At 39.0% G+C, this 27712-nt stretch overlaps 1 protein-coding gene across 3 annotated transcripts; it reads left to right on the forward strand.

Annotated features, from left to right (window-relative positions):
• The first annotated feature begins 7422 nt into the window (after positions 1–7422).
• Positions 7423–26057, forward strand: LRRC8B (leucine rich repeat containing 8 VRAC subunit B). Of its 3 annotated transcripts, none has more exons than XM_009088561.4 (5): positions 7423–7555; positions 19881–19932; positions 20751–20850; positions 21522–23680; positions 24658–26057. In XM_009088561.4, exons 4-5 carry the CDS (start codon positions 21548–21550, stop codon positions 24928–24930), a joined length of 2406 nt encoding a protein of 801 aa, XP_009086809.2. In that variant the 5' UTR covers positions 7423–7555; positions 19881–19932; positions 20751–20850; positions 21522–21547; the 3' UTR covers positions 24931–26057. The 3 variants fall into 3 exon arrangements, with proteins under 3 accessions (XP_009086809.2, XP_050833165.1, XP_050833164.1); XM_050977207.1 differs by lacking the exon at positions 7423–7555 and adding an exon at positions 18980–19001; XM_050977208.1 differs by lacking the exon at positions 19881–19932 and having other exon boundaries at positions 7447–7555.
• The last annotated feature ends 1655 nt before the right edge of the window (positions 26058–27712 follow it).

Raw genomic sequence — 27712 nt, forward strand, 5'->3', positions numbered from 1 at the left:
TCAAGCTCCATCTTTTTTTTTTTTTTTTTTTTTAAGAGGAAAGGAGGTCAGGAGTTTCTACACTTCAAAACTAATTAGTGAGGCAGTTCAATTGAAGAGGACAAGATTACTTGGCAGAATTTGAATGCTCAAGCACGCTATTAACAGTCCATAAAAAATCAGCTGACTTCAGCTGTGTTTTGTCTGTCAGAGTTTTCTGCCCTACCCACAGTAGATTGGACTCTAATAAACCTGTATCTTGGTCAAACCAAAAGAGAGATGTAAAACATAAAATGTAAATCAGCTTTCCCTTGGCATATAGCCAATACTTTCCAAAGTGGTATTATGTAAGTTATAAAAATAAAACCGTATATGTGGCAGTTCCAAAAGGCAGGTATGTGTGGGAATTTCCTTTTTATATGAATTTAAGGCCCTAAAGATTTTTTTCATCAACAAGAAAAAGCATTTAATTACTGATGGGACATGCAAGGCTTTGTCACAGATTTGTTTGCTAACAAGAAATGGACAAAAGCCTATTTTTCTCATTACAAAATCAACTGGACAGCAGATGAGAGAATCTCTTTGCTCACAATTCCTCTCTTTACTATCTTCCTCTATTGCTTTGCTCCCTCAGAATTGCACAGCTCTGCTTTTCAAGCAAAAGCACAAAAAGGCATTCTGGTGTCTGCAGCAGTTCAGGGCAGTGGGTTAGGCAGGACACCCACACACCTCTCAGCCATGGACAATTTGGAGTCTCTTGGGTGGGAGGGGCCATCCTTACCCCCAGCCCATGGCCCTGCTGCCACTTCACTGTGTGCCATGTTGTAGCTGCAAGCTCTGCTCCAGAAAGAGTATGAATCTTGTCTTTTGCAAAACCGTTTTTGAGGAGAGGAGGAATTAGTGTGCCATCTTGAAAAGATTGCAGGATAATACCGAAGGAGAAGTACAGCCCAAATATCTCTCAAACCCAGCTTTATTCCTAAAGGCTGAGTCCTGCCAGCATCTGCATTGGAGAAGGGGATGGGACTCTGCTCCCACACTGTGTGACTAACACTGGATTGCATAAGGGAAGTCCAGGGAGCTGGAAATACTTCAGTGAGAATTTCCCATATTACTCAGAGTATGGAGTATTAAACATATGCATAGGATTTTTCAGTCATTTGGGGTGAGCTGTATGACACATATCTGACTACATTGTTTTGTGATTAAACATTCCAAATCGATGCCAAGGAACTCCCCATAACTCGTTGTGCTGTAAGCATTTATTTTGATTCTCATTAAAAAAGAATGAGTTTTTCTTTTCTTTCCTGGTAGGCTGCACTGTTACAATTTGCTTATCAGATGGTAGTTACTGTATAAGCTTGGCACTGTTTTAAAAGAGGCATAATGGCCAATTAATGTGATCCGGGAATTCAGATTATACTTGCTTTATTCCCTCTAAAGATGTAATCTTAGAAGGTGCTGAGAGGACTCCAATTTTAAATGACCTCATACATTTTTAATGAAAGTATGAGAAAGAAAATTGAATGCAACTGCAGAGTGAAGCAGGTGTTGGAAAGCTCTAGCATTTCTTATCAGTATCCACAAACAATTTATTATTTGGATATTTGTCATACTGCCAATGCTGATCATATATTGTGTCTATGTACATTTGACTTCAGTATAAAATTAAATATTTTAAAATTAAATATTTTTATATTGTGAGGGTTTGTGGACAAAATTATCTTTCCCCCCCTGCAGAATAATGCCATTAATAAAAAATGAAAGAGGGTATGACAATGGAAATATTTTCTGACAAATTCCAGAGGTAACTTCCTTGTATTTGACTTGAGGAAAAGATACTTTGGTATAACAGACCTTCTTGTCTTATTTTTCCCATGGTCTCTAGAAAACATAAAACAAGTTTCTGTTGAGATGTAGCAGAAACATTTTTTTCTTATGGGTTCCTCAAGTTAGCAGAAAGTGATTCTGTGACATTTTTTCTGTCACGGGCTTCAAACAGTAGAGAACTGATGTGTGCACTCTCTGGAGGGATATTGGAAATAATTTTTTCAGTTAAATCACTGACCAACCTCAAAATACACATTCAGAAAGAAGACTGAAGGGAATGAGGAGACGATCCAGATTAAATGTGTGCTGAAAGACAAATCATTTGCCTTTGGTCTTTTGATCTAACAGCTTCCCTGAGGATCTGAGACTGCAAGGTGAAGAGCAGATTCTGTTTTTTTGTAAGGCCAAGTTAAATGGGAAAGAGCCTATACTGGTAGGTCCCAAACTGAGTGTTTCAAAGTGATCTAAAGTGAAACCTTGTAACTAAAAGTGTTTAACTGATCTACTTAGTTTGGATAACCCCAAAGTGGGGAGCAACATCACACCTAAACCAGACTGCAGATCTGAGGCAGCAGAAACTTCTGATGAAAAATTAGCTGGGACTATAATCAGCAACAGGAGAAAACTTGAAGGGAGTGACCCTCTTGGGCTGTCCCAGTTGAAATCAAGGCTGCATGTCTGAGGCCTAACTAGTACAGGAACAGTGATGACATAAAATAACACAGTCAGGAGTTCCCTACTGGAGGACTTCTGATTTCTAACAAGCATAAAGTTGTCCCCAGACAAGTGCTGAAATTCAAGACTTTGCAAGAATGCTGAGCAAACAGAAGCAGGCATTTATGGAACATTTACAAGGTGTAAATTTCTCACCCCTGTGCAAGGTGAATGAAATGTAAAAAATAGGATAGTATAATTGAGAGAGGCCTAGGATAGTTGAGAGAAACCAGGATCTGCATAAGAATACACTGAAGTGCAGAAAATTATGAGATGTAGTGTTTCAAGTGCTGGATTCTTAATTGCATTTTTAATGACTTGTACTTGCAGTACTAGAATTGTACAGTGGAGTCAAAGCATTTTTTGAGCAATAGGAGTGAGTGATATTTGAATACCAAATCACTAATTTTTTATTATTATTTGTTACTAGCATTCTAGCAGGCACACAGCAATTATTAGTAATTCAGTATTAAGTGTCAAATGTGAGGTGACAATGCCTCTAGAGCTACTAGAGCCATCAAACATTTATTTTGTGTTGAAAGGCCTTGGAAGATGAATACTCATCTTATGCTGTCTACTTGGAGTCCACCTTAGAAGTTCCTTGGAAAGTCTCAGCCAGAGACTTTACAAATAATCAACCAGATGCAAGGATTACCAGGAGGCAAGAATTCAATACCATGAGACAAAACAGAGAATCCCATTCTTCAGCATGAAAAAACAAGGGAATGACTGGAAAACAACCTGCATAGAAAACATTGCTTATGCCACCTTATGCAGTTGAGTTTGCTTTTAAAATTTCTTTTTGTAACAACAAAAGGGAAAAACAACTCAGAATGCCTCCTTAATCCTGATGTTCTGGTTTCTTTATTCAAGCCCCATATTTCCTTCTCCAAACTCTTTGAAAACATTTTTTTTCCCATGTGAAATATTTCTCATATGATATTTTCTAACTAGACCTTCTGTGTGCTTAGCACAGGCTTTGTTTTGAACACAGATCAAGAACCACCTAGCTATTTCCTGTTTTATAATGCTGGTTTATTCCAATTAACCTCAGTATGGCTTTCAGCACTCTTACCTTTCAACAATGAGTACCCCCTTCATCCAATCTTTTGACATTTCTTCCACGGTGTCTGTCTGTCTGTCTGCCTTTTCAAAGTAAATTTCACTAATGGGGAATTTTGTTTTAGCATTATATCTGTATTTTCTACTCCTCTTCTTCTATCTTCAGATTATTCATCTTCTTCCTATGTTTTGAAGTCCACTAAAAGCCTTCATTCAGCAGAGTATGTGAACAGAATCTTTGTTCAGTAAAATGCTTAATTATGTTTTCAGTGGTGTTCTTACAAATGAGTTAGGAGCACGTGTAGTACTGCACTGGGATCAGTTCCTGTCCTTGTGAAGGGTGAGAATTAAGCACAGTCTTACTCATGTATCTCTGCAGTTCTCTCTCCCCTTCCTTCTAACACTCACCCTCAGCTGAGGACAATATTCCAACCACTAAATGAGTTAAAGGCAAGACAGTTGATACTCGATGCAATTTTTATGATTATCCTATTCATCTGATGAATTATTTTGAGCATTGCTAGTTTCGCACTGTCCCGCGCATTCTGGGAGGAGCAGGGTCTTGTCGTAGCGAGAGGCAGAGGAAGGCGTGCAGGTCCCTCCGAGCCGGCGGAGCTGTGACTGCCCACAGGTCCGGCAGAGGGAAGTGTTGCTCTAAAATACCCGGCCCTGCAGGAGAGTCCTTGTTGGTCACTGTGAGCCACGGTATTTGCGGCAGGAATCAATGATCTGGAGCGTTTGGAACATGTGATTTATAAATTGTCAGTAGAAGACAAAGAAGCTTTAGAAAATGCCAGAAGGAGCAAGTGAGATAATAATCAGGATGTGCCAGGAAATTAAATTAAATTATATTAATAACTATGAAGCTTACCGAGTTTTTATTCTCTTAAGGAGAATAAGTGATAGTATGGAGTTTTAGGAGTTAAAGAGTTGCGGTCCGATTGTTCATGCTTCACCTAAACATGCAGCTGTAGCCTTTCATATGGAAATACGGGATCCTGAGAATCACTTGGTGATCACAAGGCAAGCTGTCATAGGGTGCTATATTTACAGAACAAATTCAGCTTCAGATACTGCTGCCAGCATGATCACTGATCAAGATGTTGCTGCTCCTGCAACTCCAAGCACTGCTGGAGGGTTAAAAGACAAGAGAAATATAATCTCTGTAATATTAAAAAGAATTTTCAATAGAAAATATTTTAAAGTGAAATTTTTACTGTATTGCTTTTTTAAATATACAGCACTTTCCTATATAGCTTCCCCTTTCTTATTACATGGGATTTCCTAAAATTGTACAAGTGAAGGGGTTGAAGCAGATGCTCTGGATACCCAATAATCCCACTGAGCAGAACATTTGAAATAATTTTATATATATATAATTTTTTTTTAAATTATTATTTATTTATTTATTTATTTATATTTGAAGCTGTGTTTGTGACATCTACATAGCAAATTAAAAAAGATCAGGGGATGGCAGGATGTGTGAAAGGAAGCTCAACTTTCACAGTATTGTCAAGCTGCTGTTTATCACTATCTTATAGATGGCTGTCACAAACAAATGGAATGGGTGTTGTTACTTGAAGAACATTTTCCAGGTAATGTTGCTTGAAAAAGACTGGAAGAAATTCATCCTGAAATAATTGTCACTAAGCTAACTTTAAAGATGAGCTTGATTGGTAGGTATACAGTGAGTAGCTGCACGGATAAAACAGTGCTGGTTTTGAATAAGATGATAACAAAATATTTCCTTTGCTCAGAGATTGCTCTGCTGTAACTGGCGGGCTGAGTCTTCCCCTTGTGCTTCCCTATGAGCTACTCAGTATCAGAGTAAAGAAGTAAACCTAGAAAATTGTGCTGCAGTCTTCTGCTCAAGCAATTATGAACCTTATGAACATTAAATTCCCTGTTCTGACTTCAAAACTTTGATTCTTAGTTCAAGGAGTTCTTGGTTTTATAATTTAGTCAAACATTAATTTGTCTTCCTAGTATATTGCTGACAAAAAGAAACTATGGCAGATCCTGGAGAAAGACTTTTCATTTTTGTGTTAGTAGAAAGCAAGATTATAAAACAAGATGTACTTTTATTTATTTTGCTCACTGATGGGGGAAATAGTCCCTGTAAAATGGATTAAATAATTCCTCAGGGAAACTCTAATAGAGCAGAAAATTTGTCTCGATGATACAGCCAGCTGAGGAGGTGTCAGGTCATGAAACAAAAGGGAATTGGTCTCCTGGGAAGAGACTGGCCTGCTCTCTGCTGTTTACCAAACATCACCAAAGACTCTTAGAGCGGTAATTGCAGACAATGCCATGATGTTGACATCTTTGTGGTGACAGTAGCTGTTTCTCTGAGGTTAGATTACTATCAGCATACATACCCAAAGTAGAGACTGTCAGCCTAAAACAAATACATTCCCTGCTCGGCTACCACCAGAACTGCAAACTAGAAAAACAAACAGTCTTTTTTTTTTTTCAACACACCTCTTCACTGGTATTTCTACAAGTTTGGATTAAAAAGTGAGGTTCCCTTTTATTTTAATTAGTTTCACTTTTGGCTCCAGTGCAATGCTTGCACTTCCTCAAAAGTATATTGTCTTTTTTAAATCGGAACTAACACTACCAGCTAAATGTGTACTGAACACATATTTGAAAACTGAGAATACAATTTGAAAATTGTTAACTTTTGTAGAATTTAGTGTCTTTGCTATTTAAAATGAAGGTGGTTTTATACAGCTGCAGGGGAAAGGATTTTTGTGTTTCACGGAGGAAAAGCATATTTTGAAAATAGTCCCTTGACCCACGAAATTGAAGACTGGACAGGGAATAAACATTACCATAACAGAGCCAGTGTAAGGAGTGTAATTATAGTGTAAATAGAGTTTAGATTAGGTCTTTGCAATGGCGTTACTAATAATGAAAATATGTCAGGACAATTACTTGAATAGAGTGAGCTGTTTGCACGACTAAGAGGAGAGAGACAGAGCCTATTTGTCCCAGTTTTTGTAGAAATCTAGTTAGGAATCAAAATTTTCCTTCAGGCTTTCACGCCTTTGCCCAGCAGAACTGGCCTCTTGAGACATCTGGAAAAGGGAGCTTCGCTGTCCACCGGAGAAGGTGCAGGAGGAAAGTCAAATGAATTATGACTTTTAAAAACCGTCGTGCTTATTTGTGAACTTTATAATATCGGTATCAGGTTTTTAGTGGAGCCATAGAAGAGTCGGGCCGCACAGACTTTTGCCTGTTCATGTCAGAAACGGTGGCCTGCGTTAGGTGTCCCTGGCCCGGAAGGAGACCCCCGGTGCCGCAGGACATTCGCAGCGGCGGTGCCGCAGCTGGGGCGGGAGCTCATCCCGAACGCACCCGCGCTGTACCGCTCCGCAGCATCCCCGGCATCCCCAGCCTCGCTCCTCCCGCCTGCCCCTAGCGGGGGTCGGGGCCGTTCCGGGATCTGCATCCCGTCCCAGCCAAAGCCTCCGGTGGGATTAAATTGCATTTCGCGAGTGTCGCCGCGTCTATTTTTATTTGCTAACGGCTGGCGACAATGGCTTTCTCACTTCCTCCACCTCTTCTAACGGCTCGGGTTATTTAAACGCCGGCAGGCAGAGGGGGGTTGCAGCCTGCGGGCCGGTACAGCCGCGTCGCCGCACCGAGGGGCTCCGAGGCGGCCGGGCTCCCGGGAGCTCCCCGCTCTGCCGGCAGGGGCGGTCAGGAGGCTCCGCAGGTGAGCGGCGGGGCCGGGCTGGGGTCAGGCGCGGCGCTTTTGTCCGCCGCAGCTCCCCCGCCCCGGCCCGTCAGCGGCGCCGCCGGCCGCGCCCCATTGGCTGCGCGGGCGGTAACGTGACACCGGCGGGGCCCGCCCCAGACGCGCCGGTTGGAGCCGGTGCCTCGCGCTGCGCCGCCGGCTGCCGCGCGGACGGAGCGCGCGGACCCAGCGCCGCTGCGCGGGCGGGCCGGGGGGCGGCGGCGGCAGGTAAGGGAGGGGCGGCTGCCGCTGACAGGTGCCCCGCAGCCCCGGCGTGTGAGGGAGGCACGGGCGGAAGGAGGGGGAGCGGCGCGGAGCGGGGCTTTCCCAGGGCAGCTCTCGTAGTCCCTGCTTTTCCCGGGGTTGCCCCTCCGCCGGCGGACCGGGAGGGCGCTGCCGTCCCGCGGGGTGCCTGGCGCCGCTCGTCGGATGATCCGGTGAGCCTGCGCGGCGGCCGCCCCGTCCCTCGGCGGCGCCCGGCAGCGGGGCCACTCACCTGCCGTGACCCCGCGGGCCGGCCGAGGCAGAGAGGGACCGGGCTCGGGGCGCCGAGCGGGTCTTTGGCCGCCCCGGGGCCCGCGGGCGGAGCTCGGCGAAAACCGCTCTGTGGTTTGCGTAAGCGATATCTGCACGTGTCCTCGAGTGACCCGGGCGCTACAGGTCGCCTGGGGCCGCTCTCCTCCGCCCCGGGCTCGCCCGGCCGGCCGGCAGCTGCCACCCTTCGGCCCCGGGAGGGCAGGCGGCACCTGCCCTCGAGCAAGGGGCAGGCGGGAGCCAAGTCCCAGCCTCCCCGCAAGGGAGAAAAGTGTTAACTCAGTGTTGAGGCCTGACAGTTCTGCGTGTCGAACAAGAACCGTCCTATTTGTCGTTGTCTTCCTTTCTCCTGCCTGGCCGATGCGTTTCTCATCCCAGCTAGTCAGGGATCTTGTAGCAGCCCCTTGCGTGGCAGCCTCCCTTTGCGCCCTGGCTGAGTTGTGCAAGTGGCGTCAGGCTGACTTAGTGCCCATCTTCTCAGAGAAACTGGGGCAGCTTCCTGGCTTTGGGTCAGAATTTGGCCGTAGTGAATGCTGCAGTTGACCAGTTATGTAGGAGTGATTAAACCAGACTTCCCTAAAGCTTAATTTTATATTAAGTATGTAATTAATTATGCTGGTAAGGTAAACTGTTTGAATTGGCCCCTAGTGTGGTCATTTAAAACTATACCTGTGAGGTAGTTCTCGAACAAGCTAGAAGTGATGGTGTTTATTATGGTTTCAAGTATTAAAGCTATTTATGCTACCTTCTGCTGACTCTCAGCTTTCTTTGTTTTTGAAAGGATAAGGTAAGGCATCAATTGTTCCAGGTGTCTTGGAATGTTTTCTTAAGTACCTTCCTAGCAGGGAGGGTAACAGATTAGGCCTTACTGATCTGTCTTGTCTAACTTAGAGTGGTGAAGGAAAGCCCATGAGGTTTAAGTAGTGAAATCTTACAGTACTTGTAGAATTTATTAAGTATTGTCCATCTATATTGTGCATATTTTTTTCAGAATCCATGTAGCTCGGATGACAGTGTGAGGAATAGAAGAGATAACTTTCTACAGTATCTGTGGCCCTGAGCAGTGCAAAGGACATGAAAGGAGAGTGGAAATGAGAATGATTATGGCAGAGAACCAGTAGTTAATATATGATATAGGAGGGATTTTTTAAGTGTTTCCTTGAGTGTTTAAAGCATTCTGTTGTAGCCAGATAACAAATGGCTATCAGAGAGTTTTACATTAACAGATATTATTACATTCTGCTGAATTTTACATTTACATAATGCAATTGACTCATAACTTCAGTAGGATTCGTATAACTTTTAGAAATTCTGCAATATTAACTTGCTAGTTCCTTTACACTTTTGAGAGAAGGGAGTTGCTAGTCTGGCTTGTATTTGTTTCCTCTTTTGGGAAAACATGGTTTTTATGGGGAGAAAATTGCCTTTTGTTTATTGCAAGTTACCAGTACAACTGTTGTTTGAAGTTAATGAAATAATGTTGAATAATTTTTAGAAAGGGACCAATAATGCTAAAGAAACTTCCATCTGTATTTCAGCATTGTAAAATGAACCTTGTAGAGCAGTATGTCACTGTCAAAGAAGTATTTTTCTAAGGGGGATTGAGGAGGAAACCTTGTTTTGCTTTAGCTGCTGCTGTGCCTGCTCTGCCTGATGCGCTACAGGTAGCAAAAGAGACTGTGGCACCAATAACACTACTTCAGTTTACAATACCTACTGCTAAAGCCATAAAGCTTTACTCAGCTAGGATTAGAAATGGATATTTCATGTGACTAAGGGGATAAGGTGTGGTTTTTATGGGTCTCTGTGCTGCCTATCTAAATGTTTCACACTGCTCTCTGTATTCTTAGCGCTAACCTGTGGGCTGTATTTAACAGCTGTTCAGCTGTTGTCTTGTAAATAGTGTTATTCTGCCAGTTGCGTTTGCAGTTATTCTTTTTAAAGATAAGTTAGCAGTCTGTGCTGTGGTCATGAAGCTATTTGGTTCAGATATCATGGATCACCATGGAGAAGGTTGAGAAATGTAAAGTGGATTTAATATTCTTAAGTTTAAGAATATTAATATTCTTTAATGTTTAAGTGGTACAGGTTATATAATTCCAGTTAGAGTTTTACCAGACTTGGTGAGTGGGCTTCAGTTTATTGTACTTTTGCTTGGGTTTGGGGATTATTTTCTCCAAGAGTGCTTAGTCTGCTACAAATAAGTTCTGGATTTAATTTTTAGCTTGTTGAAATCAAATTGTAATTCACTATTGAACTAAAGGGTCATAATACTTATGAATAGTTTCCCCAGCTATTTGATTTATACTTACCCATATGAAAAGGCTGTGCTTTGTAGTGGTGTAGTACCTTGGAAGGAAGGCAGATGATGCAGCTCTCAGTAAAGCTGTTATAAATGCAGAGTTCAAGGGACAGTGCTGACACACTCTCTTTTGATGTACACCCACGAGGATTCTAGGGTCTTTCAACAATCAGAAGGGAGCTGTGGAGAGCTTGTAATTGACCTTTTCAATTTAATTCCCATTGGTGTTGCTCTGTTTCAAAATAATATATTTGCCCACACTGAAATAAATTATATGACTGCATTTCCATCGTAAGGGCTCAGCCTTCAAGTACATTTGGTTGCTGTAAACTGGAATGCAACTTCTTATTTTGAAATTGAGAATTTAGTTGACTATGAGAAAATAAAGGGATTAAAATGCTGGTAAGGGGTCCAGCGGTACCAGTAAGAATATGGTAGTAACACAATCTGGTTGCTACTAATTGTGAGTAGAATTTTGACATTGTTACAAACACTTTGTTTCTTTGTGATATAGTAGTTTGAATTGTGATTTTAGTTTGCAAAGTTTCAGTTCTGTGACACAACAGCTACAAAACCGTGTTCATGTAGTTTGCTCAGGCTTAATTAAAGTAACATTGATTTTTAGAGCTCTTATTTCAAACCCCAGAAAATGTAACCCCTTATTTCCCAGACATTATTGTCTTAGTTTTCTGGGGAAATACCAGTATTCTGTGACTAGTTCAGGTTGTGAAATATTTATTTAGCTACTTTCTGGTAGCTAAAAAAAATCATCTGCATCCAAATATGAGGATCTACTGAACTGAAATTTAATAATAGCACATTATGATTTTAATGCTGAAATATTAGTCCTTTGAACTAATTTTCCCATCTGAATGAAAGCAAAATCTTGGTGTGCATTTGTTGTGTAATCCAAAATATTTTTGAAGAAGGGAGGGGATTTGAAAATTAACTAAAAGCTGTTTGTTTCTAGCCTGTGTTTAAATTATTCACAAGATAAACTTTAATTTCCAACCTATGCCAATGCAAGTGTGAAACTGATTGTTGCTTTTCCAGTGCCTTTTCAAAGTAAACACTTTTTATTAAACATTAACATTGCTTAAATACTAACTTTGCAGTGACACTGACTACAAAGTTGGGAAAATTATTGCTTAATTGAAGTGAGATGGGATATGTCAATACTCAAGTGCTTTACTAAGGAGGAGTTAAAAGCAGTGTCTGCTTTACTTCAAATTATTATTTAGTTTTGTACAAATATAGGGCTAGAGGTTTTTTACTTTAAAGTTCTTAATTGATTCAGGTGATGATAAAACCTTGACTCTTGTTTTTGTAGTTCTTAAACTTGGCTTCCTACCAGGGTGTGTTTCTGATTAATAGTGCTATCTGAAAAACCTTACCAGCTGTTGGGTATCTTCAGACCTTACCAGCTGTTGGGTATCTTCCTGCTCAAAAAAGGAAGTTTTGCGCAGTTGGAGACTTGCACAGCACACTTGGGTTTGATGGAAGTGCAGCCTGTGAACACAGGTCCTGAACTAGCTTTGTGCTTGTTCAGGAAACAAAGCAGGATTACTGTGGGTTTACTGTAGAATTCAAGTCTGATCACTTGTTTGTGGTTCTGAAACTTAGCATTGTTCTAGGAGATGTTTCTGATGGGTACAACATGGCTTGCAGCTCTCCTGATCCCATGCATGTGTGCAGCTCTGAACTGCACAGCTATGTTTAGGCATGCAGTTTGTACAGACACCACCACACAGGCTGTGCAATGGGAAATTTGTTTTTCAGTCCATTCATTTGATTAAAAGAAGATGTAGCTGGTTGCTTTGTCCAGTTAGTAAATACATAATGCAGAGTAATATGAATAGGATGATGCTAAGGAGGCTGAGTGGGCTGTGCAGCCAGACTGCACACTGCTGGAGGATTGGTAAAGCCTGTTCAACTTCCATTTCAAGCAGGCTTGAATTTGACTCCAGTCCCAAGTTCTTCTTTTTCTTACTTTGGGGTGGGGATATTCTTTAAAAAGATTATAAATTGGGTTTCTTTAAAAAGATAATAAGATGGGAGAGCTGGCATACAAAAGGAGTGTCTGAGTTTGCATCAGATATCAATTGGAAATTTATCTGTTCTCATTATTCTATTTTAGCTGTTTAGACCAAACATTTAGAATTGAGTGTTTCAGTTTGTCAGGCTGGCATTCAAGAGTAACTGTCTTTCCAGTTAAACAAGATGAAAACCTGCTGCTTCTAAAAGGAGATATGAGCCACTACTGAAAATCCAAATCAGCTTTCTGATGTCAGAACTAATAGAGTGAAATGTGTTTTTGTATTGCTGCCCTGATAATTATATTTTCCTAGATACAATTAAGTTCTTGTCTGTGGAAGTAATAATATTCCCTTCTAGAAAGTTCTCCATTAATCTTACGCAGCATCAGGAAAAATTAAAACTAAAAGACTATTTTTGGACAATTCTTAAATCTTGTGGCTATATTTGTACATGGTAGTAATTATCTTGCAAGACTTTGTACCCTTTTTTTCGGCCAGATGTTGAAATTTCAAGTTATTGTCCTAGATAACTATTCATATTTTAGAAACATCAGAATTATTCTAGCTAGAATGAGGGCTACAAATACAAATTTATATTTCTGAGTTCAGACAAAGGTGGTCACTGTTTGACCACTATTAGGGAAAGGAATAGCATGTATTTCCAGCTCTCAGAACCAAACAGAGGCTTAGTACAATCCAAAACAGCTAAACACCTAGTAAGAAATTTAGTCATTTAAATAACTTTTAGAGACTAGCAGAAACAGTACCATAATTTTACAGTTGAGAAGTTTGAGTTGGAAAGAAATAAAATTACTTGCATGAATTGGTTCAGCTGTCAGAAGTAAATTATTAACTAGGTTAGGTATGGGTATTGTATTGGAAAGCAATGTTTGAGCTAGGAAATTCATACAGAATGGAGGTTCTGAATTAATATAACCACTCTATTTCAGTACTCTGCTCTCTTCAGAGGTGGTATGAAAAATATTGGCACCTTTCATCGTTGTCTAAATGCAGTATGGTTGAATTCCTTATTCCTTTATTTAGAAGAAGCAAATCAGAATAGGAACCTGCTTTAGTTAATACCTGAGTACATACGGTATTACATTGCTATGTAACAAATGATGTTGATAGCCTAGTTATAGCAACATGTTATCTTGTGGATGACAAAACTGACCCAAATGCTCACCTGACTTCTTAAGTAGGATTTGTAGTCAGTGTAATTTATTCTGCTGTGCCAGCAGCAGTCTTGATGGTGCTTGAGAAATTAATTCAGAGCTGGTTCAGGTTTGTGGACATATTCCCAAGCTCTTCCTTCTGAGAATATTCTCTTATTTCAGACTGGTTTCCAATAAGGTTACTGAAGTTGTCTTGGCTGTTTCAAATGTCTTTGGCCATTTATGATTTGCTTGGGAAGGACACTGAAAATGGAAAGAAGGTGTATGAGCAATTCCTTGCCTTTTCCCAAGGAAAGAGGGTGATATAATTCTAACTGTTTTATGCTGCTGGGTCCTTTGTAGTGTTACTGCTCTTGAAGACTGATAATAAGCTATACTATAAATAAAGAATCTGCTTGTAGAAAAATCTAATAGTATTTAAGTTGTGAATATTCTCTAGTGCTCTCTCTGCTTTGCTTTCTGATGTCCTGAGCATGGCAGCAGAATGAATTGACATATCTCTGACTTACAGAAACTGAAGGGATAAAAACTAATTTTCCATTGTAATACTTATCTTGGTATGCAAAATAAAATAGATACCATTGATGCTCATTCAGAATGCTGGAGGGATACTGCTGATACCATTGTCTTATGGTTATGTAGTCGTATTTCCCAGCATGAGAAAGACCCAAAAACATGGTTACAAGAATAAAAGTGTACAATAAGCAAGCTTCAAAAATCTTATTTCATGCAGTTGGAAGGTGTCTGACTCTGTGTTAGCTGTGTTAGTACTGGGATGAAGGGCTTGATGTCAAAAGAGGTTTTCTGGGAGAGCTACCAAAGGTGCAGTTAAAGGACCTAGGCTGGGACTGATGAGGTTGCTTTTGGTGTCATCATGCTTGTTTAGGAAAGAACCAGTGAACCACCAAGGAGACTTCTCATATTTAATGTTCCAAGCTTGCTCCAAGATTCTTTGGAACTTGCAAGTAAAGACTGTAGTATCTTTACAACTGAGTTACTGACTTTAAAATCTAATTGGGAGATGGGGGAAGGACAAAGGAGGCCTGTTCTTCTAGATATCACTTAAGAGTGTCATCTGTGCCAATTTCCTGGTATCTTCCTTGACACGTTTGGGTTGGAATGCTTGACAGCATGGCATGCCTGCAGTCAGCTCTGGAGAGAGTTGTCTCCTGTGGTTTAAATTAGCATTAGCTGAGCACTTATGGACTATATGCTTCTGTCTTAAGAAGGTGAATACAATTCCAATACAGTTCTCTCCCCTTCCTTCCTTCCCGGCTATATTCTCGTTCTTCTTTCCCTTATGCTAGAAAGCCCCTTCCTTTAGTCTGCTTTCTTAAGTCACTATTCCTTTGAGCCTTCTTAGTCTTGCAGTTCTGATTCTGGTTTTGTTGCCTTTTTCTGAGATGATAAAGCTCTTTAGACATCCAGATTAGGTTTGTATGGGGATGGTGCCCCTTGTTGCTGCAAGTATTTTCTTGGGTATTAGTGAAGGACAGCCTTTGCTGCTCTGAGAGCTACATCATTGCTGCCACATTCATCCAATAATTTCCTTTTCAAAGTGGAATATGCGAAACATACAGTTGCTTGGAGAAATTAATGAAGCAAACAAAAGTGCTAGAGTTTTCAATGAACACAAATTATATAAGTTATTAATTAAATATTGGGATGAAGCTAGATAAGTATCTATTGTATGATCAATATAAAGCACTCTTCTGAACAGATGCTTGCATTGATATTTATTGTAGTCAGTATTTTAGAGGCTCAAGTTTTAAGTTATAACCTTAATTTGTATATTTTAAAAATCCATCTCTGAGTTTAAAAATAGCACTGAGACAGTAAAACTGTAAAAAACATTGCTTACTAGAAATGCTCAGATTTGATTCAGAGTCCAGATTCTGCTTGGTTCATTAGGGATCTCAGAAAGCACCATGGCTACAAATGGAGTTATAGGCTCTGGACAAGCAGACAGCTTGTTCTCAAAGAGATTAGTAATGTTGATGCAATTACATGAAAGCAAAGCTGGTCCACCTTTCATTTTACTGTATTTTTTTTACCATTAGAAGTTTTATCTATTTAACCCTGTAACATATTTTTTCAGAAACTTAGGTTTGTACCTACTTACCAATTTTTCTACATTTAGTTTTGTAGGGTTTTTGTGTAAACTGATTGTCTCACCTATCTCTGGTTCTAAACTTGGGTTTAAATTGAATCTTTTTCTCACTTTCTAGGAGCATAGGTTGTGACCTATTTCAGATAGAACAAAATCCTTAATTTGAGGAGAGGGCTGGAGAAAATGCTTTTACTTGGAAAAATATTTATATCTGAATGTGAATTTGTGTTTGAAATTGCTCTATGGGCTAGACTAGAATGAAATAAAAAGCACACTTAACTTTTAAAGGCAAATTTTATCATGCAACTTCATGACAGAGTTTAATCTTCAAAATAGTGGACTTGTTTGTACCCTCCCATCTGCTAGTGAGAGTTAAGCTCAAGTAACTTCATGCACTTGGGCAGAGCTAACTGATGTGGTCCATTTTCTATTGTGGCCAGGTATGCCATTTCAGGCAACTGGAATATTTGAATGTGGTCCCTCTCCCTAGTGAGTGTTTGAACAGTGACAGATTTTACAACCAAACTTTATCTCTTGACTGGCCTTCCTTGAATAGAGAAAAGGCTCAATAAGTGGATATCAGTGATATTTTATGAGAAATTAATATGGCTCAAGGAAGACTGGTCTTTTTTGGAGGCTGCAGGCATTGGAAGGAAATGCATAATGTAACATATGTAATCCTGCACAGTCAGATTGAGGAATTAGTCTTGTGCTTGTAAAGCAAATCAAATTGGAGTTAAGCATATTTTCAATTTAGATTAGACTGCAACTTTATAATAACTTTGGACTGTGCAAAGTATTTTTCTTGCATTAAGCGTACCAGAGAGTGAAAGAAGGGTGAAACTGCCTTTATTTTTTTCCACCCAAGGCCTTTTGTGTTGAACCTGGGAATGTTCAAGCTTTTAAGTAGTTCAGGGAACTGAGATATACTTGCCATGTTCTACTTTTGTTTTTCTCAGCTTCATGAAGATATGGTAGTGGTTGACTGAGGTAGTGGTTGCTTGATTTTAAGATTTTTTAATCAAATTATGAGCTGTGCAGTTAACTCTAAAGCTGTAACAGAGAAGAGTAAATCTTGTAAACTAAAAATGTTAGTGTAGCCTAACTCGCTAAATTTTAAACTGTGTTTACAATTCTTTCCCCCCAGAAATTACTTGGCTATATAGATTCATGTAAGCCTTCCCCAGAGAGCAAAGACTGATTTTGAAGCATTGTAAAACTGCTGTAACTGTTCTACACCTTGTGTTAGGCTGTCTTGAGAGCAGGAATGTTTAAGAAAGGCATAGGCCTCTAGCCAGTCCAGGTGCACATGGTTGAGATTGTCTGTAATTGTAATTTCTGAGTATGTGGAAGGACTTTAGGTCTTTGATTATTTAAGAGGTTGATATGGCAAACTTGGAATAATGTTAATGTAGTGTTGAAGATCCTGTGCTTGGAGAACATGCTGTTTATTGTAGAATGTGGGAATGTCCTTGGATTTGTTTTAAATACAAAAGGATAATCACTTATACATGTTTAATTGTCACCTGTGATCCAGGTGCTGGAAAGAAGCTTTCTCTAATCTTGTTTGTGTTGTTCAGCATCCAATGGAATACAGATTCAAAACCACAATCCCTATCAAAAAGATCCTGCAACTGAATCTGTGTATGCACACAGGTGACCAAAGGACAGATTCTGAAAGAATCACAGCTTAAAAAAGGGAGAGGCAGTCCTGTAAATGCTTCTTCTAAGTATGGCAGTATCATTCTTTATGGAGTCACTTGCAGTTCCTCGCTGCTTGGTGCTTACAGAATACTTGAGAAAGGGAGCAGTAACATGCCAATAAAAGGAGAAAGTTTTGCCAGGAAAGATCTGGTTTGGGTGATGAGTGTGTCTACGGGTAAAGTTTGTTTATTTTTGTTCCTTTGGGAATTTTTGTGAGGGTTTATTTGCAAGGCTTGGGCTGTGCATATGAAACCATAAGCAGGTATTGGGAATCTCATAGGGGCAGTCTCTGCCTATGAATCAAAACTTAGTTCATTATTGAACCTAATTTTCCATCCAAAACTTGAGAAGAAAAAGTGATCTATTTAAACTAGCTAGAAGCTAAGTTGGTTCTGTAGTTCAGGAATGATTTTTGAAAGAAAACTGAATAAACAGATGCATTAGTTAGTATGTCAGCATCTCCTTATCTAGGCTGAGAAGCAGCTGCAAGAGTCTAAAGAGACTGCCTGAAAACTTGGTGGGTGTGTTTCATTGAGGGGGAGGGAAAAAAACCAAGACAGAGGGGCCATGGAAGAGCCTGTCAAGTAGTTGTATAAAGCTTTAGTTGTATAAATCTATTTTGATTAAATTAGTATGTCAGAAACACCAGTTGAAAACCCTTTAGGGAGGACAAGCAAGGTAATTGCCTTGCTGCAAAGACATCCCTGACTAAATGTGCCTAAAATTCTGTGAGCAATAACCAAATGACAGAGTAATGCAATATTAAGTACCCTTTTGGCAGCTGGGGGTGGTGGTGGGTGTCTGATGCTTATAGATAATATTTTTCAAAATGAGAGCCTTTTATTCACATTCTGGATATGTTTCTGTTGTTCTGATTTAATAAGTTGAAGTAACTAAAATTACCTCAATATTAGTGATCTTTATTACTTTATTTTTCTGGCCTGTATTGGTCTGGAGTAACTCTCCTGAAGTCATCATTTAGCCTGGGGCTAAGCTTCATTCTCTCTTCTTGTAAGAAAGATTGCCAATTGAGTTAGGCCACTTTGAAAAGCTTTTATGGCTTTGATATGGGTTGAAAGCTGCTGGAGATGAGGTTTATCAAATCCATTACAGTTCAGCATTTATTCCATTTGATTAGCCACTCTTGGCATACAGATAGGATTTGAAAGAAAAATGTCTTCTGCAAAATTATCATCAATAATTCACTTATTTATGTTACAATTGTATATACTGTGTACTCCTCCAATGGGAAGCTTTATTTCACAAACATAGACTTGTAATGGATACACATTCTTCACTGGAAGACTTCAAAAAGTAGCCATTCACAAGACCAGCTTTCAAGTATTTAAATACTTAATATTGTGACATGTTCTTTTTGCTAGAAAGTCTTGAAAAAGCACAGCAAGAATGTTGTCCTTTTTCTGGAATGGGGACTAACAGCTTTGCATTGCAAGGCAGAGAGGTGACAAAGCACTTTATAGAAGCAGACCTCACAAAGTTACCTGGGTCAGCCTCTGATGGAGTTCTCAGTCTGTACAAAAACAAAGCACTTTTATTTTTTTTAGCATTATGTCACTGGTTGAAAAAGGTATATTGAGTGATGCATGCTCTTAAGTATACCAATACGATTTTCACAGGATTGGCTTAAGTTTCATTTTCTGTTCTCCTTTTTGTAAATTTTAGGGAAAATGCTTTATCAAAGAGTGTTAACTGTTTTATTGTACTCTGAATTTTGTCCTTTGTATTGAGCAGGTATGCCTTATTCCCCAAGAATCCTCCAGGAAGCATTTAGTTATATGAATCATCTTAAAACGTTAGTATCTCCCTGATGAGGTTTACATGTTTGTCAGGAAAAGAATTGCTCTCATCCTCATGCTTATTAGACCTTTCACACTGTGTTAAACTCTCAGCCAATTCAGTGAAAATTTTGACTTTTCAAGTGTTTTTATTTTTAAAAAAATTCTGGTTTTACCTTTGGATCTTACTTTGTTGCATCATTCAATATTAATTTCTTAGTGTGTTGTTTACAACTTTAACAGAGGTCCCAAGTCTTCCATTTTTATACCATTTTTATAACAAACTTCAAGCAAAAAGAATTGACTGGTTTAAATTTTAGGCTGGAAGGGAAAAAAAGTTTTTGATTTTCTTCTTTTTAAAGAAATCAAGCATGTTTGGCTTGAATCAAGATGTGATCCAGGTATTCTTTGCAGAATGAAAGCCGTAGTTTGAATGGGTTTAGTATCTCTCTGTGCTTTTATACCAACAAATTTATATTCAAACCACAAGAATTATGGCAGAAGAACTCATTTTAAAGGCATTTGAGGTGTGCTTTCAGAAGTTGGAGTGATTAAAGAAATAGCTATTTTTCAGCTGTGTAGCATCTGAGCTGCAGAACTTGTGACTTTATATAAATGCAAAAATTGTTGAGCTTAAATGGCTTTCAGTGCTTAGAAAGGGGACAATGAGAGAAGCCATTACTTTATTTCTACTTTAGGAAAAGCAACTTTCAGATAGTGAACATGTAGGTAATTTGAAGGGGGTGGCATCTTGTAGATCCTTAGATCTTTTACTCATAGATGTTGGCTCTTTGAAATGCTGTTGTGGAAGCAGTAATGAGCTGCTGTTCTAATAGTCACAGTTTTTGGAGTCCAAACATTTCACAGTCTTACAACAATTTATTTTCCTTACACAGTGTATTGTAAGCATCCAGTCCTTCTTCAGCTGCTTTCCCTTGGGTGGGCCTGGTGAGTTTTTATATTCTATTATAAATAGCTTTGTCATTGCAAGAAGGGTTAATTTATTTTCAGTCATTTTTTCCACTTGAATGTGGAGTAAAAATCAGGTTCAGCTATTGTTTGACTTTTTATAACAGTTTGTCAGCTCTGATTAAAATTGAAATGAACCATACCAATATATTATAAACAAGAGCCAACGTGTGCCCAGGTGGCCGAGAAGGCCAAAGGCATCTTGGTCTGTATCAAAAGCAGTGTAGCCAGGGGGACCAGGGCACTTCCCTGTGCTCAGCACTGGAGAGGTCCCACCTCGAGTGCTGTGTCCAGTTCTGGGCCCCTGACTACAAGAAAGACATTGAGGGGCTGGAGTGAGCCCAGAGGAGGACAGTGGAGCTGGGGAAGGGTCTGGAGCACAGGTTCTGTGAGGAGCAGCTGTGGGGGGAGCTCGTCCAGGAGAAAAGGAGGTTCAGGGGAAACTTACAGTCTCTACAACTGCCTGAAAGGAGAGTGTAGCCAGGTGGGGGTCAGTTTCCCAAGTAACAAGTTCATAGTTATTTGGGGGGAAAAAAATTACTTCCTTGTTGAAATAGAGCTTAGCTGAAGGCAGTTTCCCTGGATGTTCAGGGTTTTTTCTGTTGATGTGATTGCAAAACTTTGACTTTGCATACTGCATGATCACATAGATACATCCTGTTCCATTTCATGGAGCTGTAGCAATGCAGAGATTAATGGAGGCATAATGAGGCAGCAGTTGTTATGAAAGCTGAAATGTTTGCTCTTTATTTACATTAAGCCATTAAATAAGTATATTCAATGTTTTCTCCATCCAGGATGAAGACAAATGTAAAGATGGCATGTCCAAGGAATTTTAAAAGGTGTAGACCTCCTGACTGAGCAGTGCTGTGTTTTTTATTCTCTTTAATTAGTAAAGTAAGTATGAATAAAACCTATGCTCCTGGGAGTTGAAGTGTCATTTTTATATATATATATAACTATATTGAACAATAATACATAGTGCCACCTTAATTTTAATTCTGCCAATATGCTTAATTCTCTTGAGGGGAGAAGATGTGGAATTATGTATAAGAATATGTAATACACATAAGGGCTTTTTGGGAATTTGTTTATTTTTAATTTGGTATAATTATTTAATCTGGTAGAAAGTTCTAAATTACAAGAGCCATCATGTCAGTGTACCACTCTGATTTTGGAATTCTTCATAAATAAGAAATCACTTATGTAAGTTTATGATGGTAGTGAAGAACTGCTAATAGTACATCAGCCACTTCTTTGACTTCTACCTGTTTGTTGCTTCTACTGCAGCAGTACCCAAGCGTTTGGTTTTAAGATACCTTCTCTCATGCTAGTTTCACTCAAAGTTTTTGCACTCCCAAGTACCTTTCTTTAAAATAAATCCATGACATGATGGCTGGGGTCGGGTCCCAGAAGTTCTTGGATCCTTTTGCTGTGTTCTGGAGTCCAGGTCACATGTTACACATATTTAGAACTGTGACAACAGTAATAGACTTCAAGTATTGAATGGTCAGATAAATTGTTTTTAACAATTTTCTAAGAATGTCTTTTCTTTTTTCTTCTACCAGCTGCTGTTCTCTCACAGGTGAAAGTCATGATCACGCTAACAGAACTCAAATGCTTAGCAGATGCTCAGTCATCCTACCACATACTAAAACCATGGTGGGACGTCTTCTGGTATTACCTCACCATGATAATGCTGCTAGTTGCTGTGCTTGCTGGGGCTCTCCAGCTCACTCAAACCAGAGTATTGTGTTGTCTTCCTTGCAAGCTAGAATTTGACAATCATTGTGCTGTGCCTTGGGATTTAGTTAAAGCCAACCTTAACATGTCAGCTAGCTCGACAGCACCGATAATCATCCCGCTTAAAATCCAGAATTATCTCCACCGGCAGCAGTACTCCTACATCGATGCAGTATGTTATGAGCGACAGCTTCACTGGTTTGCCAAATTTTTTCCATACCTAGTGCTTTTGCATACCTTTATTTTTGCAGCTTGCAGTAATTTCTGGCTTTACTATCCCAGTACAAGTGCCAGGCTTGAGCACTTTGTAGCCGTTCTTCAGAAGTGTTTTGACTCTCCCTGGACAACACGTGCCCTCTCAGAAACAGTTGCTGAGCAGTCTGCGAGGAAGTTGCCAGTAGCCAAATCAAAAACAGCAATTTCATCACCTCAGTGTTCAGGAGACATAGGGGCCAGCAGACAGTCCCTGCCATATTCACAACATGGCTTGGAAACAACTGGAAGAGAAAATTCCAGTGTTCTTGACAAAAAAGAAGGGGAACAAGCTAAAGCTATATTTGAAAAAGTGAAGAAATTCAAAGTACATGCCGAAGAAAAGGATGTAGTATACACAGTGTATATGAAACAGATTATAGTGAAAGTCTTTGTAGTTGTCATAATAGTAACTTATGTCCCCTACTATTTATCATTTATTACACTTGAAATTGATTGTGTAGTTAATGTTCAAGCCTTTACAGGCTACAAAAGGTACCAGTGTGTTTATTCGCTAGCAGAAATTTTTAAAGTTTTGGCTTCATTTTATGTTGTTTTGGTGATCTTCTATGGATTAACTTGTACTTACAGTTTGTGGTGGATGTTACGAAGTTCACTTAAGCAATACTCTTTTGAGAAGTTGAGAGAGAAAAGTAATTACACTGACATACCTGATGTGAAGAATGACTTTGCATTTATTCTTCACTTGGCAGATCAGTATGATCCTCTTTATTCCCAACGATTCTCAATATTCCTGTCTGATTTGAGTGAAAATGAACTCAAACAGATAAATCTTAACAATGAATGGTCAGTGGAAAAACTGAAAAATAAACTAGTAAGAAACTCCCAAGACAAGACTGAACTTCACCTTTTCATGTTAAATGGTCTTCCAGACAGTGTCTTTGAACTGACAGAAATAGAAGTTCTAAGCCTGGAACTTATTCCTGAAGCCAAACTTCCTTCAGCTGTGACCCAGCTTGTCAATCTCAAAGAACTCAATGTTTATCATTCATCACTAACAATGGATTATCCAGCAGTCAGCTTTTTAGAAGAAAATCTGAAAACCTTGCGTTTGAAGTCTAGTGAGATGGGAAGAATTCCATTTTGGGTCTTTCATCTAAAAAACCTACAAGAATTGTGTTTAACAGGATACTTCATGCTAGATCATCACAACTCCATATACAATGATGGCTTTCAGGGGCTAAAAAATCTGAGATCAATTCACTTAAAAAACAACCTTTCCCGTATACCTCAAGTGATTACAGATCTTCTGCCTTCTTTACAACACTTGTCTATCAACAATGAGGGAAACAAATTGATAGTGCTCAATAACCTGAAGAAGCTGGTAAACCTGAGAACCTTGGAACTAATCTGCTGTGATTTAGAGCGCATTCCCCATTCCATTTTTACCCTAAACAATTTGCATGAAATTGACTTAAAAGAAAATAATCTCAGAACAGTGGAAGAAATAATTAGTTTCCAACATCTTAAGAATCTTTCTTGCTTAAAATTGTGGCACAACAGTATCTCCTATGTCCCAGTGCAGATTGGAGCATTATCAAACCTGGAACAGTTGTATCTAAATTATAATAATATTAAGAATGTTCCATTGCAGCTATTTCTTTGTAGAAAGTTACACTATTTGGATCTTAGCTATAATAAGCTAACCTCCATCCCTGAAGAAATTGGTTATCTGACCAACCTGCAGTACTTGGCTTTGACAAAAAACCATGTAAGTAGAACTTTGAATTACTTTTCAAAAACAAAAATAGACTTAAGCTGCTATTTCTTCTGGAACAGCCTCTAGCTTTTGTGGTGTTCATGATTAAAGTAAATCCAGAAAAAAGGGGTGGTGCTTGTTTAATTACTAAAGCTTTGGTATCAGCAAAGCTCACATAATACTGAACAAGTACTATCCTGGTTTGTAGCTGCTTAAGGGCTTTGATCCAGAGATGGTATAGGTTAGCATGGCTGCAGAAACAGATCTTCCCTTGCCCTGCAGTTGTCAATCCCATGTAGTATTTTAGTGGAAGTGAACAGCGTTTAATGTTTACCTTAAAACATCAAGCTGAAAGCTAAAGTGAATGAACAGCTGGTTGATGAGCATCTCAGGTGTATGACTGGGAAGAGGGAAACAATTGTGCTTGGTAACCTCACAATCAGTGCTAAACTGTCTGACTTGTTAGAGTGGAGCTCAGGCTTGTGACTTCTTCTGAGCTTTATAATTGTTTTCATTGGTGAGGCTGGTTTTGGATGTCATGTGTCAGTAGAGTGGGCCAGGATGACTGCACTGCACAGATAACTGCTTGTACAGGTTTCACAGCAGAGGAGCTGCCAATGTCTCTCCACAGTCTGTGCTTGTTCTTCATTAAGTGATTCTTAGGAATAGTAGGCTCTTCCTCTCCCCTGCCACCTGCACACGTCTGCATGCCGTTCTGCGTGCATACGTGGATGTGCTGCCCCTTCCAGGCTTGGCTTGTGCCAGGAGCTAAGCAGCTTTGTAAGAAAACAGGGATAATAAAACCATTGTAGTGCTCTCAAGCACTTGATCACATAATGATAGAGGAATTACAGTCTTCTTTTTCCTTTCATAAACTAAGAGGGCTTTTTACCCTAAAGTAAAAAGGGGAACTGTCAAAACACGCAGCTGCACGTAGGCTAACACCTTCTAATGTACTTTATTTTTGTTCTTTTCTTTCCTTTTTCTAGATTGAAATGCTGCCTGATGGATTATTTCAGTGCAAAAAGCTGCAATTTCTTCTTCTGGGAAATAACAGCCTGATGAATTTGTCCCCTTTTGTGGGTCAGCTACTGAATCTTGTTCAGTTAGAGCTCACTGGAAACTATCTTGAATCACTTCCTGCTGAACTGGAAGAATGTCAGCTCTTAAAGCGAAATAACCTAATTGTAGAAGAAAGGTTGTTAAAAACACTTCCACCTCGTGTAAGAGAGCGTTTGCAGGCATGCTCAGATAAGTCCTAAGTTTAAAATGAAACTCTGTATTGTTACATTCTACAAGTCTTGCTTAATATCTCTCTAAAGATATGTATTGGTAGAGAGGGGTGAAGGAGAGAGAGCAATTTACAAATCAGTCTTAAATTTAAATGCATTGAACTGAGTTGATTGGAAAAGAAAAATTTATTCAGATTAAACAAAAGATGCAGCCTTTTACAGGTAAACATGTTTGAATTTTGGAACATGAATTGTTGGTTAGGTTCTACTGATTGAAATAATTCAGCTAAATGTTTATGGTAGTATTGAAAAAGAAGATATAATTGCCTGGCTATAGTGAGAGTGTATATACTTTTTTCCTATGAGAATTTTTTCTGTTGATAGTGATGATTTAAAATAGTTTTATTCCTGCCATATGAGGTCTAAGAACTGTCTGGAATTAATTTCTAAATATAAAGTCTTCTCTAACTTAGGATGTATTAAATTAAGAGTTTAAACTATTTGAACAGTTTATTGCATGGGGTATACGGAAAGTAATTTTTCAAAATAACTTAATTTTTAAAAGCTTTTGACAAGTACTAAGCATTAATTCTCTAATTGTGGAAGATGCCATTTGAATCTTGCTATTAAATACCTAGAACTGGTTTCAGCATTTTGTCTTAAAAATAGTAAAAACAAAATTAATTGTTGCCTAGAAATTGGGAGGAATCAGAAGAACCTGAAGTAACTGTTGTGTGCATGTCCTAGAGAACCAATCTTACATTACTGATCTTCAGAAACAATGATGGCAAACAGAATAGTTGCAAAGTTGTCTTCTGTATGTTGTGAGCATCACAGGCGTTAGTGTAGTGTATGTTGCTGATTAATATTTTTATAACTTCTCATTAGTGACTGCCTCAGTGCAGCTTCTCCACACCCAGTTATTGGGGAGAGGATGAAGGAGGTTTGAGGTTTGTATTAGATAGGGACAGAAAGACACAGATAAAACTAAATAATCACACACCTTAAAAGCATTTGGGAGGAAAAGACAGGAAGCATTATAAGCTTTGCCTCTTCTAGGGATGTAATAATTTCATAAATCATAGTGGTGGGATAAACTCTTATGCCATCCTTAATACTTGCAAAACTGGATGGAAATAAAATGTTTCCTGACTTCATTCTTCTGCTGTGCGCTGTTTTATTATATTTGAAGTCTTAATTCTCATTATGTTTATCATGTTCACCAGAAACATAAGTTATGGCCCTGGGGAAAGAAGAGGTTAGCATTCTTCCCAAAAACACATTTTAGAACGTCAACATAATACAGTTTTCAAAAACCAATCTCAGTTATGGGTTAAGCAGATGAAGTAAACTGCCCTTAATGACTTTGTGTTCAAGAAGTGTGCTAACAAACTGCGTTCCAGTTTGTAATAACAAATCATTACAGATTAAACTAGTTTTAGTACTAGACTACTTTTAGTCATCTCTTGCTCCCATTCCACTGCCAGTTTTGTGGAGTGTAATATTATTTTGCATGAAAATGCCCAAACAAGTCTGATCAACATGAAAGTAGATGTCTTTGCAGGAGCAGTGCAAGAGGTGCATGTTTATCCACTGTACTGATGGCATTCCAAAGACCTTTGTAGTTGAAGCACTTTTCTTCTCAGGGAACCAAAATGTGGTAAAACTAATTGCTTTCTTTGTAGTTCTAGAATGGTTTAGTTTAAACTGGTTAGTTGTGTTTATGTGCAGACCAGTGCTGCTTGAACAGTGTTTCATAATGTCCATGTGTAACTCCTCCAAACTCTGTTAAGTAATTTTGAGTTTTATAACAGTCCCATAGGAATTGACATGGTTCATCAACAGAGGTAGCTGTGGTACATGGGATTAAACCACATTGACTTACACCCCTGTGGCAAGACTTGTGTTAATAATTGCAGTAGGCCTGTCTGGACTTCATAACTTAACAATTAAAAACACTTTATGTCAGAATTCGACACTTAAGACTTGTAGTCTAATAATTTTTATCAGATTAAATGAGCATTTTCTTTAAAGCATTTTTCTAAATTAAGAAGCTGTGTTGAAAAAGTTAAGTCAGCAAGTAATTGACTTGGCCAATAGCGTCAACTTTTTAGGAATGCATCAGTCCTTTTCCATAAGCAACCAAACTGATGAAGATAATTTTTCATCTTAAATGTGCATTCTATACTAGTTCTGTTAGGAGTGAATTAACAGAAATAACTTGGAGAAAGGTACTTAATTTTTAAAATGGTAGAGGATTTGAGACTCAAATGCATAATTAATAATAATATTGTTTTATAGGCTAAATGGGTTACATTTTTTCAGACTTTATTGTGTTCACTCTGCACCCCCTCAGGAGGGTTGGATTATTTTAGCTGCATATTTGGGTGTTTAAAAAACACCCAGACAAAAGCTGGAGCATGTAAAGGCTATGGTATCTAGCCTTGTTTTCAAACCACAGTGTGCCTTTACTATCCCTTTTGTACCATGAAACCTAATCCAAGTGCTTAGAATTGAGGATGGAAACAAATGTAACTCTGAATTCCTTGAATTCACTTCAGCCATTACCTTAATATTCACTATTTCTTCAAAACAAGGGAATTTTCAGGGAATCAATTTATGAATCCGCTGTCAAATTTTGTACAATAATATTGTTGGCATCTAGTCTTTGTATAAATAATCATTTCCAATCAAAAAAGGCTTCTCAACTTGTTTGTGTTATATTGTGTTTAAGAACTTTGTATTGTGACCTTCCGTATCATGAACGTTTTGTTTAAAGATTAAATTTTTGTTTGCATCACAATTCTATGAA

The sequence above is a fragment of the Serinus canaria genome, chromosome 8 (assembly GCF_022539315.1).
Source record: "Serinus canaria isolate serCan28SL12 chromosome 8, serCan2020, whole genome shotgun sequence".
In the NCBI taxonomy this organism is placed as follows: domain Eukaryota; kingdom Metazoa; phylum Chordata; class Aves; order Passeriformes; family Fringillidae; genus Serinus; species Serinus canaria.